General features: G+C 39.0%; 2 protein-coding genes across 2 annotated transcripts; one reads left to right on the forward strand and one right to left on the reverse strand.

The window, feature by feature from the left end:
- The first annotated feature begins 534 nt into the window (after positions 1-534).
- Positions 535-13202, forward strand: LOC144660838 (large ribosomal subunit protein uL24m-like). The gene is made up of 5 exons (XM_078521571.1): positions 535-714; positions 5588-5683; positions 6168-6271; positions 7544-7674; positions 12579-13202. Exons 1-5 carry the CDS (start codon positions 553-555, stop codon positions 12944-12946), a joined length of 861 nt encoding a protein of 286 aa, XP_078377697.1. The 5' UTR covers positions 535-552; the 3' UTR covers positions 12947-13202.
- Positions 13203-17457: 4255 nt separating this feature from the next.
- Positions 17458-18177, reverse strand: LOC144645372 (uncharacterized protein KIAA1958-like). The gene has a single exon (XM_078504940.1). It carries the CDS (start codon positions 18175-18177, stop codon positions 17458-17460), a length of 720 nt encoding a protein of 239 aa, XP_078361066.1.
- Positions 18178-21192: the final 3015 nt, after the last annotated feature.

The following is a 21192-nucleotide window of genomic DNA, read 5'->3' on the forward strand; positions in this document are numbered from 1 at the left end:
CCTCTGCATTTAAATGTCAGGTAGATAGCCTTATATTTTGCTCCTGCATCAACCCAATAATACAAAAGGACACAGCTTTCAAAGTCTTCAAAGGAAAGATCTAGAGTTCACTGTTTTAATATTTTTAAAATTGGTCTTAATTTAGAAAACATTGGATGATAATGAAACATAAATGCAGGCCCCTTGCACATAACTGATATAAACGGTCAAACAAGGATTTACAGGCACAAAACATATACTCTGGACACGATAAGTAGTCTTTATACGTCAGCAGTCAGTATCAAAAAGGGTAAAATGGGATTTGGGCAAATTCTCACTGGCAAAATGGGATTTGGGTCACTGGAACCTGAAATCACAAACAAATAAACAATAGAACTGGATCTGGATTTGGAGAAACTTGGCAAAACAATAGACTGGGAAATGGGATTTTATTGCCATCTGACTGTGCTGACCATGTAAACTGTCACGCAAATGTATGTCTCATATGGCGGTCACGCAATAGTTCCCCTCGACTCGATCATCCCCAGGACCCTCTCGGCGGTGCTTTTCAAAATGGCGGCTCGTGAAGCAACTCGCAAGATGCCCCGGCCTTCCAAACTATGGAACCCGTTCGGTTTTAGTATTTTGCCTCGCCGTTTTCCTCGTCCACATCGTGGAAGTAAGCGCGAACCGATCGTTCCGTTGAAAGAATGGAAAATAATCCGGGGGGATACGGTAAGGCACGAGTGACCATATTGATGCCATGTGCAATGTTCAACTTCAGGCCAAAAGTAGATAAGCTTGTAAAGCTTAGTGCGTCGCAGAACGCAATTAATGCAAAGCGACATGTAAATGCATTGACAATTTATTAAGGCACTGATTGAGGGTAAACTTTGTAAGTTTAATATAGATGATAAACAGAACATCTTATTGAATGTCATTCTCCAAATTGAAAATAAACGTTTGTGAATATCCCGACGTTACTAATCGAACCAAATCGAACGTTCGATTAATCGAACTTACTCGAACTGAATCGAACTGTAATCACGCGATTAGGTTCGATTAAGTTCGGTAATCGAACAGAATCGAACTCTCACAAAAAATTTTGAGTAATCGAACTAAATCGAACGTTCGATTAAGTTCGATTAGGCTCGATTAAGTTCGACTGGGTTCGATTTGAAAATCATGGAAAATGGATGTTGATTAAAAAACAACGGTCGTAAAATTCACGGTCTAATTACATTTGGCTGCAAATGGCGGTATGTTCCCAATAAACGGGTGTGAATACGAGTGTCACAGGCGCGGTTGTTTAGCCCACACACAGGAATTCACAGAACAGCAAACATTGAGCGAAGAAGACAGACTAGGAAACGACCTAGCTGATGGCTCAGAGAAGTTGCTCAACAGTGTCCTTAGAACAGAATGCCGTTTTCAAGTTATTTATTTTGATTCTAGACGGCATCGCTTGCTAAAGATATTGATCATTATATTGTTTTTTCTAGCCACCTCTGTAGATGTGAACATGTTTAAGTTCATTGAAGGATTTTTTGCATGTGTTAAGCTGTTGAGCGACCTTTTATGTGCTGAAATCGCTGAATTTTTTTTAGAGATTGCCATACTGTTAACGACTCTGTTGCTAATTTTAATTGCTTTCCTTGCAAATATGGCGGTTTCATTTATCGCACGTTATCTAGATCTCATAATCTTAAGTAACGAATTCCGCTTTCAAGGACGGGTTTTTTGCAGTTAGGTTAACTTATGTCAAGTAACTTGAAAACAGTTTTTTAGCATTGTTTCAGTTTATAATATTTTGCTTGGGTTATAGTGTGCGCAGCTGATGGTTTTGTTGGGGAGCGAGTGAGCGGCAAGGTCGCTAGAAACAATCGGCAAAGTGAAAGAAGGCGAGTCTTCGCAGTAATCTCCCACGCGTGCTTTCCGACGAAATCGCCAGCTACGCAGACTACTTGGGACTCCATAGGTTGATAACATGAAATAGAACTAGAGTGAAGGAGGATTTATTTTCTATTGTCTGTTGAACTTTGCGTTTCGGGTTTTTTTGCCGAAAGTCCATAAATAAAAAATTTATTCATTTATTACTGTTACTTAGACAGACTGTTCAATTATCTGGTTGTATGAGGGTGAATTTAAGATTTGTCTTTTGTGTTCGATTAAGTTCGATTTGGTTCGATTAGTTCGGAAATCGAACGGAATCGAACTCTCTCACACAAAGTTTTGGGTTCGATTCTGTTCGATTATCGAACTAATCGAACCGAATCGTTCGATTAAGTTCGATTCAGTTCGATCAAGTTCGATTACCGAACTGTTCGATTAGTAACGTCGGGGAATATAGAGTGCCTGGTTAGCGGGGTAGAGAGCCCGGGTTGGGGAGGGGTACTTTTAAAACCCTTAACATTATTTCAGATTGTCATTTGAAATTCTCCACACCATATCTCAGTCTTGATCTTTTAAAATAAGCTCAACCCTTTTTCAAACCAAATAGGTAAAAATTATATACAGTCAACTCTCTCTTGACGGACACCTCTATAAGACGGACACCTCCATAAGACGGACACCTGGTGACGGTTCCTGTAACGGTACTGTAACAAAAACCTCTATAAGACGGACAACGGACACTTTGAAACCGCCAACAGACACGCACAAAAAGTTAATTTTTTAGTGAATAATACTTCAAAACTTGGTATCGACATGTGCATAATAAGTCAGTGCCTTTATAATACCAGACTTTACCAAAAACAATCCGCTTTAATGTATTAATTCTCTGTGTAATTGTATGGGCACCAAAGAGGTAATTTTCTACTTACAGTTTTACCGTTTGTAATGAACAAATGAGTCGAATTTATGATGTTGTTTTTGTTTCACTTTATAGGTTTTGCTAAAGTAAGTGACTTAAAACACGCGTGTATTTGTCATGCATAGTCATTTAGCATTATTATCTCAAAATTTCTGGTGTCACGTTACCTCGACTCTATAAGGCGGACACCTCTCTAAAGGCCGATTTACACGGTACGACTTTGTCGCATGCAACATCCTTGCGACAGGCCTACAACATGACTTAGGAGTTGTAGGTTTGATTTACACGACACAATTCGTGTCGTAAGCTTGTCGTAAGCATATCGCAAGCATGTCGCATGCAGCTAAATCGTACCGTGTAAATCGGCCTTAAGACGGACAGTTGGAGCTGGTCCCGACGGTGTCTGTCTTAGAGAGAGTTGACTGTAAACCCTATAATTTTCAGACTTGATCAGATTTGGGGCAAAATTATTTTTAATTATTTTTGGTAATCAAAGTCATAATAATTTTTACAATAAGTAAGAGAATTCTTGCAGGCTCGTTGGTCAAGAGCTTTGATCAGTGAGAGTATAATGGCAAAATTTCCCACACATCTGATGGCTTCAAGTGGAATACTGCAATCCTACGAGCTGTCACACACACACACCAGAAATGATGCCATAAAATGTCCAAAACTTTGTTGTGAAACCACAAGCCTAATAACTCATGTTTCCACTTGAGTTTTGAACATTTTATGATGTTATTTTTATGGTCTTTTTAACAATTATTCCAGGAGCGTGCGTTGGATATGAGATGGTAGATAACAATTTCATATCCAACAAGTGCAATTGGAACAATTATTGTTTTATTGAAAAGGCCCAAAGAACTGCAATATTTTAGCTGCCCAGCTGTTTACGTTGACGCGTATCAGCTACCATATTTGTGGTCAGTGGTATATGAGCTCATATACCATTGCCTGTTAACCAATCAAAACTCAGGAATTGCAATATACGGTACCATTACTAGTTTTTAATAAAAGAGTGTATACCATGGAAAAATGCAGTGGAGTTGTCAAATATGCTTCTGATTGGCTGATGGCATGTTTTCTCTGTGGAGATAACTTCCTGTTTCATTTCTGATTGGTTCTCCAGGTTTCTTGTAAAGTAATAATAATAATAAATAATACTATTTTTTAAAGTAAGACCTAAGACTTCAAAAGACTAAGACCTACTACTTTATTGTTAGCCTGTGTAGCTGGCAGTTTTGTTGGGGTTTAAAGTGCACACAAGCAAGTGGCGAAGCCGCGAGTAGCTTGGGGAGGATTAGGCGAAAAACCGCCTGCCCGGATGGGTACCCTTTTTGTCTTCCGCCCCTAATTTGCATGTTGACAACCTGTTGACAGGTTCTGTGGCTTTGAATAATCGAGCCGATCTACTTTGACAGTCACGTCCACTGTAAACTCAGTGTCATAACGGCAGTCGTCAAAGATCCACAAATCAGACTCTTCATTCGGCAAATATCTAGAGCGGAGGAAATTGTTCATCTTTTGAAATTAACAAGGTTTCAACAAGAGCGCTCCAATTTATCGGTGACAAATATGCTTTACAAATTAATGTGACGCAACAAGTACGGCTGAAATCAATGGCTTCCAATCTGGTCACTGATCTTCCAAGCTGGTCAGGAACTGAAAAATTTTATAAACAGTTTATCTTGTTGAATAATGCTTTCTAAATATCTAATTATATAACCAAAAGTATGTCAAAGATTTTCTTTGCAGTACAATACGACCAAAGCGTAAGGTCATTATGTTTATACTTTACTCTGAATCGCACCAGGAGTTGCACAAAATTAAATCAACTGCAATGCGGTTAGCAAAATGACCATCACATCTTTCCCACAAAGCAAATCGCTTCAAACAATTTCTCCATCTTCGCTTTAAATATTCAAACTCGATAAGGCCCACGATAACTGACTTGCTTGATTTGCTTAGTTAGCGGCAAAGCACTGCCAGTCCTTTGGGTGCTCCCTAGGGGGATTACCAAAACATTTGATTGACGTGCTTAGCATTCTGATCCAATCGGAACAGTCCGTACTCCAGCGTACGGACTACCCAAAAAAGCAGCCCAACCGGGCAGGCGGTTTTTCGCCTCCTCCTCCCAAAACCACTCGCGTCTTCGCCCCTTGCTTGTGTGCACTTTATACCTCAACAAAACCGCCAGCTACGCAGGCTACATTATTGTTGGAAATGTTTTAGACTGTGTGACCTATAACCTTGCTGTAAACTGTAACTTGAAACCCCTGTAGAAAGGTGTATTTTGTACAAGTCATTAAACTGAAGTAAAAGTGATTTGGTCATGACCTGTGAGTCATTCAGTGCTGTTCTGGGCAACAGGAAACATTTCCCACATTACATGTATGTTTATTATGAAGCAAACTAAGACTCAAAAACTAATACCCTGTATAATTGTCTGGTATGTTTGAGACTGGGTGACAAGGTAATTATCCCAGGCTAGACTAACTATTTATGTAGGCCAGTCTATTTCTCAAAAAATGTTTTACTCCTGTTGTAAGAGATTGGAATTTTTATCTGAGCAGTTTCTGTCACTTATTGATTTATATTTTTTTTTTAAAAAAATTGCAATGTTTTAAATTATGTCCATGGGGAAAACGGAGTTTTGATATTATTTTTTTTACTTGGTTTAGAGGCATAATCTTCAACCTTTCAAGATTTGCAAAATTAGATTTGTGAAGGTTGATTTGCAGTAGCCTTAACCACTATTCCATTACATGTATATATTTTTTATCTACATGTATCTAGGTGATGCTTCTCAGTGGAAAAGACAAAGGGAAGGTTGGCAAAGTCACTGAAGTAGTAAGAAGCAAGAACTGGGTGTTTGTTGAGGGACTAAATACGGTAACTTGCTCTTTTTATTTAAATTCACTTGTGTGGATTGTGGAAATCTGGTAAAAATATCCTTATAGAAATCTTTCAGACTCTGAGGCTGAGCTAACCTCAACCACAGGCAAAAGTAGTTGGAATGCTTGTCAAATATTGATAATAAACAACATCACTATACAGCTGTAGATTTAAACTTGGTCAATGTTGCAAACAAAGTTTTCATAGGTCCCCTTGACCTCGTCCCAAGTATTGATTGCACAATATGTTTGAGAGCTTTAAATCAAGATGGGGAGAGAGGAGAAACTCTAAGAAGAGACGGGTTACCAGTAAATGTCCAACACTTCTGAAGAGGATCTGCTGAGTCAGAAAGACTTTTCTTATTTAGTTTGTTGCAAGCCCACGTAACAAGTGCATTGTTTTTGTACAGTGATATAGTTATTGATCAAGCAGTGATTGTGTGATACTTTGTGTTGACTTAGGCTTCTTTTTTTCTTTACAGCATAAACGTTATATACCACCTCAAGGTGAATTTAAGGGAGGGCTTGTGAACAGTGAAGCTCCAATGCAGGTCACAGAAGTATCTCTTGTGGATCCCTCAGATGGGTGAGTTTTTTAATTTCAAAGAAATAATAAATTATGTGAAGAAAATCTAATTTTAAATTACAATGTGGGGCTGGGTGACTCTCATATGAAAAGGATGTATGCTCCTTGGAAAATGGGAATTAAATCTCTAAAGGAGACCAATCTTGGCATGTTTTAACCATTTTAAGCACAATCAAACAAGAGCTACTGACAGTGACTTCTTATGACGGTAATGACGTGATTATTGAATGCTTTTATCTTCAAACTGTTTTTTTAAACATTGCAATAAATTTTTAGTTAGTAATCATATACAACCCTAAACAAGGCCTTGATGGCTAAAAAGATTGCTGTTCTGTTGCAAATAGAACAGTGCTCAATTTTCCGTCACAAAAGTTCTTGGGCAAGACACTTTACTCTCACAGTGCCTCTCTTCACCCAGGTGTATGACTGGGTACCAGCAAATTTTATGCTGGGGGGTAACCCTGCGATGGACTAGCATCTCATCCAGGGGGGGTAGAAATATTCCTAGTCCCATCATGCTACTGAAATCAGGATATGCTCCGGCCTTACGGACCACTATGCTTGTATGCACAGGGCTCGAGACTAACTTTTTTGCTAACTAGCCAAGTGGCTAGTGGCCGCTTTGATTTCACTAGCCAAAACTTATTTTCTACTAGCCACAATTTTTAAGCATAGTTCTTTTTTAATAAGGTTTCTTTAATAGTTCTTCTTATTATTTCTGCTTAAAAAAGGGGGGGAGGGTGAAAACAATGTCCGATAATGTTTAAACCTTTAACCGTAAAATGTTCCTTAAATCTTCACGTTTTTTTTTTCCTTAAAAAATTGGGCTTTGTTCTTCACTATAAAAATTGTACATGTACATGCATTTTTGTCAACTAGAATTTTGTTTAAAGCTTCACATTCTATAATGTCAACAGTTTACTTGTTACTTATATTCTCTGAGAGACGATTTTAATAAATGCGGTTTCTTGCCTCTAATGCCTGATTTTTTTCACTAGCCATTTTGGCTAGTGAAAGGCCAAAACCTACTAGCCAAAACTGCATTTTTACTAGCCTTTGGCTAGTTGGCTACCGTTAGTCTCAAGCCCTGTTGCAGACTTTACCTGTCCCAAGCACTGTAAGTGAGACCAAAATCTGTAACCTGCTCCCCTAAGCAAGGTAACAAGCATCCTGTTCCTTGAATATGGGAGCCCCCATTCCCCTCTGAAACATTCCTCAAAATATTCAGAATTATTTGGAGAAAGGTACTGGAATTGTTCTGACTTTTTGTAGAAAACCCACAGATGTATCATACCGATTCTCTGAGAAGGGAGAAAAGATTAGAGTATCAGAACGCACTGGACGTATTGTTCCTAAACCACCTTGGGAAAGAAGAGACTGGAAGAGTAGAGCAGCTGTGAAGGGTCAGTAACTCACTTGTTGATGGCAAACTATAGAGAATTTGCATATACTTTTAAGGGGAATTTATGCTAAAAGTTTAGGAAATACATGTACAAGGTCACCTGGTACAATGCCATAAAATCTGGACAGTTTTAACCACCTTGAAAACACAAGTAAATTGTGGTGAATGAATGTCATGTTTAAAAACTTCTCGATAATTATGAACATGAACAATGAACACTAGAATAAATTTGCATAATGTTATTGTGTTGCAAGGGAATACTAATTAGATGTGAATAAACCCAAAACCCTCACAGTAATCCCTGTTTTGCCCTTGTTTCTTTGGAAAATTGCTTATTATTACATTTTGCTCCCCCTTCAACAATTCGCTTCATATCTTCCTCTTGGTAGGCGCATCTTGGGCAAAGGTGAACTGTGAATTATCCTCCTCTTGCCTCGAGGCACATAGAGCCTTCACAGAGCTTTTCCACCCTTCCCGATCAGTCTGCACTTCCTCCAGTGAGCTCCAACCTTCTCCACTGCACATGTACGACTCCAAGTGGTTTTTGGCCTTCCCCTTCTCCTTTTACCTTCTGGTGCCCAGCTTATAGCAACATTGCAATCATCATTTCGATCTTTCCAAAGAATATGACCAATTATTTTCCATCTACGAGACTTCACTTCTTCACTCAGTGGTTCCATGCCTGCTCTTTCCAATAGCTCTTTGGTACTGACACGGTCTTGCCATCTGATTCGAAGGATTTTACGCAGGCACCTACCTTATTATAGGAAATTAACGCGTCATGAAATTAACGCGAATTTCAAACTTTCGCGTTAATTAAAGTCGCGTTAATTTTTGTTAACGTTAATTTCCGCGCCGTTAATTAAGTGGAGCGTTAATTTCCATGACGTTAATTTCCATTATTTTAGCCCCAATTTTTCGTTACAGTCCAGATGTTCTTGACTCCAAGGAAAAAGCATTATTTTATCTGCCACTATCATTGATACTGTGAAGAACGCTCAAAGTCGGAAAAGTACCACGAACCTTGTTTTCGTTTAAGATTATACGCATACAAGTGTTGAAATAAACTTGTTCCTGTTGTGTACGTCGCGTTAATTTCCTTCATTTTGAAATGTTAGCCCCTCTTTCGCGTTAATTTCCTATATTGGGAAGTAATTTTTCCTTCAATTCGCGTTAATTTAAGTCGCGTTGATTTCAAATACCTTAATTAACACAAGCGTTAATTTCCTATAATAAGGTATTTCGGAACACATCCACTGCTTTTTCGTCTCCCTTGTTCATCTTCCATGTCTCAGATACAAGTGTTTTATACAGCCTCAGTTTTGTTTTCCTCAAGATGTTGTTAGAGATCCAGATCTTTAGTTTGTTAAAGGCACCTCTGGCTTTCGATAACCTGTTCTTTAAGTCCTTCATACCACCTCCCTCCTTACAAACTTTGGCCCCCAAGTAGACAAACTCATTGACATCTTCAATATCCTGTCCATTGATTGTAATCTTTTCTTGGTTCCTTGCATTGATCCTCATCACTTTTGTCTTTCCTAAACGTTGATTTTGAGTCCCATCTGTCTGGCCTCTTCATCCAGCCTTGTCGTTTTATCCTGAATCTGCTGCTTGGTAGATAAAAGCAAGACTATCATCTGCAAAGTCCAAGTCATGGAGTTTTGAAGACTTCCATCGGATACCATTTTTGCCACTGCCAACTGCTTTTTGCATTACCCAATCCATAACAATCAAGAACAAGAATCCTGACATATTACATCCTTGTTTTACACCAGTCTTAATGTCAAACCACTCACATGTTTCTCCCAGATCTTCTACAGCACACTGAAAGTCATCATAAAATACTCTCACCATTTTCACGATCTTCTCCGGGATTCCATACTTGGCCATGATAACCCACAGGCTTTCTCAGTGGATAGAGTCAAAAGCCTTTTCAAAGTCAACGAAGTTAAGATACAGGGTTGCCTGCCATTCGCTGACCTGCTCAATGATGTTTCGCAGGATGAAGATCCGGTCTGTTGTTGCCCTCCCCATACTATAGACTGCCTGTTCTTTCCTCAGTCTTCTGTCCACCCCGTTTCTCACCCGATCTATGATGATTCTACCGAGTATGGGCGAAGGTACTTAGTCATATTTTAGCACTGATTAGACAAAATCAAAGGCTCTATGAGCAAAGTCGTGAATGTGGTATATTATAAACTGATAGCCCAGAATTAGCCAAAATAAATTTTAAATGTCTGCTGACAAACAACATTTTTTGTAATTGTCTATGAAATCTGTTAACATATGTCACAGTTGAGTCATGTTTAAAATTCTAGCTGGTAAGTGATAAATAACCCCATATTCTAACTGAAAACTAACCATCCAGTAGTCCATCGAGGCCTTCTAGCTAAGCAGCTAAGAAGTGAAGATTATTTCAGAGCTTAAAATAATTAATGCTGAGAGAGACACGTATAGTGGTAACAAGATATGAGGTACCTTAAGATGCTGCGAAGCTGGTAATGGAAAGAAGCTAGGGATTTTTTTCCACCAAACTGTTTCACATTTGCTAAAGGGTTCTTTAATTAATAACCAGGTAGCTCAGCCATTTTATACAGGACAGTGGTATTATTCGACATACATTTTTCTCTGTTAAAGAATGGCAGACACTGTGACAGAAGGCAAATAATTAAAAGAAACTAACAGATGCCTCATACATGTGACTTCTAAGAATTGAAATTGGCAGGAAACAGTAAAGCCAACATAATTTATTATCAATTTAGAGGCGTGATACATGTAACAAATGAAAACTGCTGCTTATTTCCTTTTCTGGTATCTTTACTTGCAACCAAAAAGTTTACTTTACCCCTTTACATGCCACGAAAATCATCAATGCATTTTAATCAGCCTTATTAATTCATTTTTAAATAATCTCTATACATTGCCAGCCATCCTGCAAAGATCTGGTGGCCATGTTGGATTAAAGGATCTGAACCTTAAAGCTTGTTTATCTTTTACTCTTTGTTTTCAGCAGTCAATAACAATAACTCCAAATATTTTATTTTTCAAGCTGTACAGTCTGCTAAAAGTCAATTTATAGAGAGCAGTATTCACTGTTTGTGAAAAATATATGAGAGTAAATTTGAAATAAAATTCTTTTTCTGATCATGTGTTTCATACAACGTTACGGCAGGAGGATGTTAATTCCAGCCCACACCTCTTGACAGCCTAGCCCCATGCAGAGTTCAGTGATGTGTTGTATTGCAGGATATTGTTTTGGCAAATCTATAAATTAATTCAAAATTCTACGTGCCTTGTTAAAATAAATCTGTAGGACAACACGTACAACAAACCATCTAAGTGTAAGCAATTTGTTATTTATCAGCATGGCATGCAACCAGGTTCCTTTTTGGCTGAGATAAGGGGGGGGGGGAGGCATAGGACATGTACAGAAATCGACCTTAAGGTTACTATTGTTATATTAGTGGCTATTACATTTTAGCGCTTTTAGTGAGTTGGGCGAAAATCGCTTAATTTAGTACTTGCTAAAATTTGTCTTGGTCAAATTTCAAGTACCCCGGTACCTCCCCGGTACCCCCTTCCCACCCTAATGGAACACAAAAATGGATACTGGTAACTTTGTTCTTTTAGGCAAGGCAATTTATATTCATTCAATGTCAAGATATGGTAGTCTTTTTCTTTTACTGAACATTTATTTTCTTCTTAGCCATATATTAATCACCAGCCAGTAAAAGCTGGTTTACACGATATATTTACTATTTTTTGAAGTTTTTGGAAAATCCCTATATAGTCGCTAAATCTTGCTCAGAAAAAATCGTTAAAATTAATAGCTGCTAACAATAGTACTCTCTCAGTATTTCTTTGAATGTCTACCCCATAGCACTCAGTGGATGTTGACAAAGCAAAAAATTACCTGAGTGCAATGATACACCCCTGGAGAACTACAATTACCACAGTTGAACTAATATGTCCCTTTTTTGACAGACCATGTGTATGAAGAAAAAATAATTGTAAGGGTTTGATGCATAATACTGTGTTTACAAATGTAGTTTTGCCTTCAAAAGCAGAGCAAATTTATCATTCACATAACATGATAAGGCTTGCTACCTAATGAGCTACGAATGCCAGAGGAAATTTTGATTTAACTTTAAGTCATGAGATAGATGTACTTGGGAACTTCGTTAACGAGAGTGTGACAACGAATATAAAATATTACGAGATACAAAAACTTGACGAACGTGCAAATGAATGATCGACCGAAAGACAAAGCAAGCCAACTATAGATATCTCTAATTGTTTCCAAACGCATCAGTTTAATCTTGCTGAGTGAGACTAATTTGTAGCGGAAAATACTGCCTTATTTAGGGTGATTTATTACTTACCCACTATTTGATTGCATTTCAATGGAAGATAATTTCATATCCGCGGACTTTCAAAATAAGCTATTGTTCGGCGTGCAAGTTTCTTGCTTCCTTGCATTGGCCATCCTTTCCATTGCATTGTGTGTAAATGTGGATTCGAGCACTGGCCTCACTAGAAAAATTCCTTCCAGAAAGGAAAAAATATTCGTATTCTCCTGATGTACATCCATAAGTTTGCATTACAACTCGGGAAACCAGCCCTTCACGTTCATCCGCCATTTTGAACTTAATTTAAACTTAATATAAAATTGCCAGGTTACCAAGGGAGTTTACACAAATTTAATTGAAGCAGTCCGCTATAAGTCGTTCTTTGCATTCACGACTTAAAAAGCAGTAAAATCACTGTGCCAGTGCCCCTTTAACGCTTTTCGGATTCATGCCATAGTTTGGTTATAAGTCTGCCATCCTAGCTTACAGAAGGAAATTCACTCTGAAAATAAACCCTACTTAACACATTTCTGTTGTGTTTTTATTTTCTTTATAGAGGGTGAATTTGACACGCCTGCCTCAGCGGTTACTAAGCATACCTACGTGCCATCGTTGCTGTATTTTCATGAAGAGATTATGCATGCTCTGAACGTGACTCCAACAATTCCTAAAAGAGAACCTGACAGACGAGACCTGATGATGAAAGAAATCGAGAAAGCTGCAAACTGGGAAGTTCAGAAAAGTACAAATATGGAGCTTGGATTGATGGACAGAATATACTTTTCCTTTAGCCATTATGCGACTAAAATTGGACGGTTTTTAAGAATTGATAAAGTGAAAGACCGAAGCTTAGTAGGGCGAAGGCAAAGGCAAAGTTGTGATGGATATAAATTTTCTAATTTATTTAAAAAGAAAAATGCATAGGGAGTAACCCTCCAGGATGGTAGTCTTTTATATAATTTTAATATACTCAGGTTTCCAGACTGCTGTTTAAGTTGTTGTGGTAATGTGATCATGACCTGGTAGTCACTGAAGTTAAAGCCAATATCCTCTATCTTCTACTCTTGCCAACACCGAGGTACAAAACAGTTTCAGAACCTACCTGGGTAATGGACACTTACATAATTATTTTGTTGATTGCAGAGTGGTAAAGAGACATTAAAAGAATTTAAAGATGACACAGACACTGTTAACTTTATCTGTTTCTTTTTTGTTACTTTCTCCTGAGAAAGAGGCGGCTTTTGGGTCGCAGGGCTCAACAAAACCCCCGTCCCGGCGGTCATCCGGGACAAGTAGGTTTTCTTGCCTGGCAGGTGACTTTTCATGCTCACAAGGGCCTTGGCAAACCACGCTAATTGTTTATGCGCATCCCTTCTGCGCACGTTATTCATGTCGCAACGCCATGCCACGTCATACTTTGAGCGCGCACGCTGAGTAAAATTTCTAAGAACATATAGGGTGGGTTGCCGTTCCGCTAGCTTCGCTTGCAATTTGGTCTCTTAAATGGTCGGTGACCCCTACTTTTTTCTTAACGGATTACTTTTGTTAATTAATATCTACGTTTTGCGAGAAAATGATAAAAATCTATCGAGTGGAAGTTTAATTTTTTTCGTCATACTGACGGTTTGAATTCCGCTTTTTGAGCTTTCCTTTTTGCCGTACGACAGTTTCAAATGTGTTTTTCCAGGGTTTAGTTTTACAAAAAAGACGGCAAAACTAGGAATTATTTACGCAACAGACGCACTTCTACAAAATGTGACTTGGATCGTTAGCCTCCGTTTACTCATCTTCGATATTTTAAACTATAAACCCTGTAAACCATGCTGAATTACGTGCACCAATTTTTCAAAATTAGGGTAGTTTTCCACACGCTTTCTCTATGAAACGCAATCTCGAGCCCAGAGTCCATCTAGTCGGTCAGCGGTATGGGATGGACTCTGGGAAACTGGAATTGATCAGATCAATTTCAGGTCGATTTCAGGTAGAACCTTGGTCTTCCGGTTTTTATTGCGCGTGCTTTTAGGTCTAAGCGGAAGTAAATTTCCCAGAACGGAAGTAAATCGAGAAAGATGAACTATTTCTAACACAATATCCACAGAACTTGTGTTTTTCGAAGCAACAAAAGTAACAACAACGTTCTGCAGTTAACAAAAGAGAGAGTTTAAAAAAAGAGCGTCTGGTGTTTTGATTTCCTTTAGTCTTTTTCTTGAGCATACTGCTATATTTGTTTTAAATCAAAGGTCTTGTTAGCCTTCCGGAATTCCGTCTGTGAAGACTGTGTGCGTGTGTCCCGGCGTTGTTGTTTTGCAGTGACGGCTAAGAAATTTACATAATGCCCAACGCATGGACAAGCTATTGTTCTATTGTGAAAAATTTTGTTTGGCGACATTCGTATATTTCGGAGGCTTCTCGGTGACAGCGCAACTTTTCAGGATAGGTTGCATGTTTTCGAGCAAATAATTTTTTCCTCGTCGAATGGCGGTATAAATATTAATAAAGACGAAAAGGCCACACCGGTCAACGCTATTCAAAAGGTGTAATTAGAATTTCGGCGACTCAGCACGTGCACACAATTCACGTGCACATAATTGTACAATTCTTTTTCTTCAGCAAAACAACAACGCGTAATGTTCAAATTCTGTGTTATTAGTTATTATTTTGAATCGAGCACTGTCTGCGATATTCAGTTTTTCAACCAAAACGGAGATTTGAATGAAAACAGTAGTTCTAGCGAGATTTGTAAGTTAACTATAAATTGAGTTTTCAATTGACCTTACCTTGGTGATGCCGCCGTTGTTGTGTTAAAACTCGGTTCAGAATTGACGTTTAAAGGAAATCCTTTTTTTATTTATGGTATCTTTCGAGTTCAAGGAGAAGATAATTAGAGATAATTAGATAATACTTCATTTATTTAGCGGCATATCACGAGTTCTTATCGATTCTTAGGTGTTTTACAAAATTAAGGTGATACTTCTGAACATTTGATCATGGAAAACAAAAAATGTTTTCCAGGGTTTCCGGTTTGGTTTACTTCCGGGAAGATTTTCAGACTTTCGTGTTGATTTCTATTGTTCTGCGAGGACCAATAGAAGAAGAGAAATTCATTTCAGTTTCCCAGAGTGTGTACCGGCGACCCTACCGCTGACCAACCGCTGACGGACCGGAGAGCCGGGGCACACTCTGGGCTCGAGATTGTATGAAACGAAGTCGGTGACCCCCAGCCTAGTTCCTAGGCGTTCTCCTCCTCTCTCGGGCGAGCGCGAGGTCCACGTAAGGGCCTGGGAACGGGTTGGCGTCACGAAATTTCGCGCCAAATCGATAAGCGGGAAGGGAACGCCTGGGTACTAGGCTGGGTGACCCCAACTTTTTTTTGCATTTCTGACACAAGTAACTCATTAGCTGACCGCAACAAAAAAATTAAAGAAATCTATCGAGTAGAAAATTTTGGCGCGAACGTCCTTAATTTCTAAAACAACGATTTTGAAATTGGGAATCTGGGCAAGAGAGAAAAGTGCCTGGGCAAGCAAAATTTGAGAGTTACTTGACCCACGGGCAAGGTAGAATTCAATTTTTTTTCGAGCCTTGGGTCGTCACCAAAAGATTGTGTGATGAGGCAAAAGAAGGTCTGTACAGGAGCCTAGTACTCTCCCAACTTTCACCTGCCCAATGATGCCAATAATAGACAACCATGTAATGTCACATGATTCAAAATGGCTGTGCATGGGAATTTCAAATCCCCAAATTGCTGCTATTTGTATTTTTATTTGTCTCAATACTTGAGTGATCTTCTACTCCAGCTAAATAGGTTAGATGATCCAAACTTTCAAGCATTTACCAGCAGGTTGTAGAATTCCTGACCTCCCATTAATGAGCAGGATCAAAATGGTGGAAGAGACGGTGGAGAGAAGTCCAACAACATGGACAAATTTACAGGTAAAACGTATCAAACTCTGTTTGTCGTCACTTATTTGTAAGCTGAAGGACCCACACTGGGGATGTTAACGCGTTTGATTTTCAATATATTTTTACCGTATTTTCATGCATGTAGTATTCACGGTATACCAAGGTATACCGTAAATATCTCACTGACATAGTACACTATACCCTAAATATATATATCTTATTAACCAAGCGCGAGGGCCGTACTGGGCGAATATTGGCCCGAGGTCTTGACAGTACGGATCGAGCGCAGCGAGGTCCGTACAAAAAAGACCGAGGGCCAATATTCGCCCAGTACGGTCCCGAGCAAGCTTGGTTAATAAGAGATTTATTACACGACTGAAAACTTTGTGTAGTGAGAATTGCTTCCCGGTATATGTCGTGGAAAACAATGTGCGGCAAAACTTTTACGCGCGCTAAAGGAGTTATAATTATGTCTGTGTTTAAGGTCATTTCATCTTCAAAGCAATAAAAACTCCGATGTAGCGGTTTCACGGTGACGTGTTGTTTTCACGAGTAAGCCGTCACAATGCTGGAATCAATTTAAGTTGCTTTTATTTAACCAATAAGATTTGCTCTTATAAATTTCGCTGTCAACGGTGGCAGAAACTGTCAACTGTCAAAAAGCGGCCAGCTTGTCATTTCATTCAACCAGTTCAACTAATTTCAATTTTCACAAAGTCTAAAACTTAGCTCTGTTCTATGAAAAGTGCTCAGTAAACGAGGAAAAAATGACATCTAACAAACTGAACATTGAATGTATTGTAATCGAAATCACTTCGAGACTTGAAACTTAAAGGAAAATTAGTCAAACTTCAGAGCTGAAAAAAATTATTTGTCATAAACGCGTCACTCAAAACACGCGGTGGCTGGCACTGGAAAGTTTGAGCAGGATTAATCTTCGTCGTCGCTTTCGATCATGATTCTTCTTGGCCGCTTTGCAGCTGGTTGGTTTACAAACTGAACGGGCCCTGTCATGACTTGAAAAGTGCATCCTGATATAGAGGAAATATTTGCACCTGCAAAAACACCTTCGAGGGCGTTCGAGCTCGATGAACAGCTCACGGAGGTTGCACTGTCCTGAATGGAAGAATTGATATCACTGGTACTGGCATTTTCTGGCTCTTTTCGTCCACTGAGTGTGTCTGACATCTGGCGTTGGTGGCCCAAGGAAGCAGATTTGTACGAGCTTAAACTTTGGATATTTTTGTGACCACTCAGCTGCATCACGTAGTTTTCAGGAAAATTGCCGTCGAGCAAACGACCGATGCTGGTTTTCCTGACACTGTGATTTGTGAGCTTCTTTTCACCTGACTGGAGGCCAGCAGCAGAAACTGCATCTGACATAAACTTTCCAAGCTGATTTTTGCCCAGTGGTGTACGCAAATACCAGATGTTGTCGTCGGATTTCCTTTTGTGCTTCACTGCCAGGTAAAACGGGTCTTCGGGTTTCTTCATGTCCTCAGGCCTGTGGTTTGCGAATGCTTTGTAAAATTTCACCGGACATCTAGAATCGCCAGTTGCAAACAGCTTGGGCGAGAAAGGTCTTTTATGGCCATTTTCAGTGTTTCCTTGGCGGGTTTTTGACCCTCTCTCCGTTCGCCAAACAAGAAGCTCTCGACCTGTTTCAGCATCTTTTTGCAGTAAAACATCCCCCAGCACAGCTTTCTCGATTCATCTCTGGCCCGGAAACCAAAATGCAATGAAAGGAACCACCAAAGGGTCCTTTGGAGGACTAGGGGATCGTGGTCTCCAAACTGGCCGCTTTCAAAGAGCTTATCTTGCTCTTCTACGGTCAACTCCCGTGCTGCGTTTGGCTTGTTACCGCGACCGCTCTGGACAAGGCTCTTTCGTTTAGCAGCAAGGACCTGACGGCAACGGGAAAACGTTTCATCTTCAAATATGTTGAAAGGTAACTTTTTCTCTGTAAAATAGCGTTGGAAGCTTCGTTGAAAAGAGGTCAGCGAGCTTGGCTCGTACTCTGCGCCATTTTCTTTTCTTACATCCTTGAAGAATTTTGACAGTAATTTGTCAAGTTCAGACGATGTCATTTTTTCCAGCTCTCTCGTTTCGTTAATACTGGAACAAAAACGCTGAAGGGCTCTCATATCGGACTTCGTTTTCTTGACTGTATTGCTTGACCTTTGCGCAGAAATAAAATCTTCTAGCTCTTGGCTATCATTAATGACTTCGCATTCAATTTCACTGTAGGCCATCCCCTTTTTTTTTTTCGTTTATCGTCGTATGTGTTTTCTGATTTTGGGTCGGTCGGTCGGAATTAAAAAAAAAAAATTAAAAAAAAAAAGTTGATAAGGAGTCTGGAACTAGGAGGCCCGGTACCTCAGCATAATGTCCGTGGAGCCTGGAAACAAGAAGACATGGTTACAAAGTCAACATGGCGGCAATGGAGGAAGGAAAAATCGACGTCGTGGTTAAACTCAAACAAGAACAGCGTAAAAAGGATGAAACATTATCTAAAATAATGTGTCATTGCCTTCTATACCTTCTGTATAAATTTTTTTTTTTTTTTTTGAAAACGCGAAAATCTGGGTCGGTCGAACGACGTTAAACAGAGAAAAAAAAGGGGATGGCCTGATGGCTGTTGTTATCATTTCGTTGCAAAGTTTCGCTTGTAGGTGAGCATTCCGTCATTTCTGCTTGTTCACCGTTAGTAGAAAACTCAAGAAATTCTTGAATTTGAAGGTCGAAGGAGGGCATTTCTGGTTCTCTTATCCATTCAGGAGTTTTGCAGTGATTTTTACGGAAAATATCGTCCGTACTTTCCGCCATCTTTGATTTGATAGACAAAAATCTTGCGCTAAATCGCGCGGGAATTAGCGCGGGATCATTCGGGACAAAACCCGGTCCGATACTTGGAAAATATCGGCCCTCGCGGGAGCGGAAATAAAGTAATCTGATTGGCTGATTTAGTTATTCGCCCTCGGACCGCCTTAGTCGTGTAATAAATAAGGATTTATGCCTTGCTTTACTGTGTACTCAGGCCGAAAAATCAAAGGTCCACTTAAATCGGATGGGATATGTTGCAGTATGCCACAGAAGTACATTGCATTAACTAGTGTAATTTGGCTGCAAGCGTTTTATTAAATCCATTGGCTTTTTCGATTTCAGTTGCCTCTCTCTTGAGTAAATTTCACTCTTGTTTGAAAATTAATGACAGAAGCGGGAGGTGTGGTATAGGACGGACGGGGGGAGTCCAAATCCACTTGGGATGTTCAAAATGTCAGGGATCGAAATCCGCTGGGACACCGGCCTGATGGAGCACAAGGCTCAAATGCAGACGTAATTCAAAACGAAAGTTACATGTAACACACTGTGTAGCACTCATCTGATGTGAAATATATATTGTCTTTCTCCTACAGATGTTTAGATCAAGGTTGGATGTTTAACAAGATGATCTATCATCTCAACAGAAAACAGATAACTTTAAGTTATGCAGAATAACCGAAAAACGCCCCAAAGTTGCCTGTCGTAGGTCGGTCACGAACATGTCTGAAATGTTATGGATACCCATGACATGTTCCGACTCAATACGGGTAGATAATTTCTTCTGTGAAGCAACAACTAGTTCTTTGACAATTTTGCTCTTAGGATAAATAAATTTTCTTATTTTTAGAAAAAACACAGACACCAGTTACAGTTTACAATTTTCGAATACACCACATTAGATTTCACATTATCACACAAATTTGGTACACTACATTATCGTTCAACTTTTATAAATTACACATATACAGTAACAACGTAAGTAGAATTAAAGAAAAAGAGCCCAAATCATTTTTCTTAGCTCGTTTTCTTCTCTAAATTTCGACTGCAATATAAAGCACTACCATTAATCTTGTTGCTGACTACTTCTGAAAAACTATGTAAGAGCATATAATATTTCCCAATAATTCTAAAGCACCTTTATTTTTACCAAGATGCATCTTATAAGTTTATTTTCAACGCCTGATGGTAAAAGTGTTCTTTAGACGCTCGAGTAGGCTGTTTCTAAATAATTTACAAATTTAGAAGTTGTTTAAATCATTTTAAACTGTTAGACTAAACAAATGCGTTTTTCTTAATTTCAGAGACACGCTTCATTATGATGTCAAGAAAACTCACATTAACAGCTGCCCGAGAAGTGCAGAGGATTAATTTAAAATGATTTACATTGGAATAACGCAAATTTATACTGCCGAATTCCATACAGAAGAAATTATTTATTTATTTATTTCAATGTGTCGGAATTCTTTGTAGATTGATGTTTATTTATTGAAATGCAAATACGTTAATAGGTTTTCTACAATTTCGCAATAGATTTGAACAGTTTCTTTAAACTTTTTTTAATATAAAGGAAAGCGCAAAATATTTTTGAGCATTCATTTCAGATTCAGTTAACGATGGATTTCGAGAAAACCAAAAATGTCATAGCAATGGCAAAGAGAACTTCTCGGTGCAAAGGGTTAAAAAGTGTTTTCGTACATTTCTAGTGTCCTCAAATCAACAGCAAGAAGTGACCAATTCTGAGGTTTTGGAGAATGTGAACCACAACAACTACACTTTGAAATATTTTGTATCATTTGTGCAGGATTTTTTTAATATTATCCAAAATAGACTTGTGTGTCGATCAAACTTGATTAATTTTCTGGTCTTTTTTACATATTGTTATTCTTCTTAGTAGCGCGCGTTATCACGCACCTACTGTGACGTGTATTGGTGTCACTGTTTCCATGGCTACGCGCAGTCGCAAGTTGTGAAACACAAAACAACATTCAGACTTACTATCGTTCAGACTAGCGTTGCGCAGACAAAAGATGCACGGAAGAAGCAAAAGTTACTTCACTGCTACAACTTGTCCTACGAAGAGACTTGCCGTACGCTGATTGAAAAACGGTTTACCACAGTAAGTTGTCTTATCAACGAACGCCTTTCAATCAACTTGTTGATGGGTTGCCAAATCGTGAAAATTTGGGTCAAACGAAGTAGCAAAGCCGACACAAGTTTTAAACTTCCGTCAACATTTTATTCCTTTTGGGCAGAGATTTAAATTTCACAATTTTAATGAAAACTATGGTGGCCAATCCCGATGGTCTAGTGAGAAATAGAAACTGCGGGTACTCTAGTTAAGCACCCGCAGGAAATCCTCCATGGACTGGAATTGAGTTGGGATGTGACTACACCTCTGATCCTCTCCCTCGAGAATTTTTACAACTAGCATCTTACAAAGAACA

Source organism: Oculina patagonica, chromosome 1, assembly GCF_052425735.1.
Source record: "Oculina patagonica isolate OP01 chromosome 1, crgOcupat, whole genome shotgun sequence".
Classification (NCBI taxonomy): Eukaryota; Metazoa; Cnidaria; class Anthozoa; order Scleractinia; family Oculinidae; genus Oculina; species Oculina patagonica.

Excerpts from the sequence above, each read along its gene's own strand:
- LOC144660838 (XM_078521571.1), top strand. The coding sequence starts at position 553 with ATGGCGGCTCGTGAAGCAACTCGCAAGATGCCCCGGCCTTCCAAACTA. Across the intron at positions 715-5,587 it reads AAATAATCCGGGGGGATACG|GTGATGCTTCTCAGTGGAAA; the intron begins GTAAGGCACGAG and ends ACATGTATCTAG. Across the intron at positions 5,684-6,167 it reads TTGTTGAGGGACTAAATACG|CATAAACGTTATATACCACC; the intron begins GTAACTTGCTCT and ends TTTTCTTTACAG.
- LOC144645372 (XM_078504940.1), bottom strand. The coding sequence starts at position 18,177 with ATGGCCTACAGTGAAATTGAATGCGAAGTCATTAATGATAGCCAAGAG.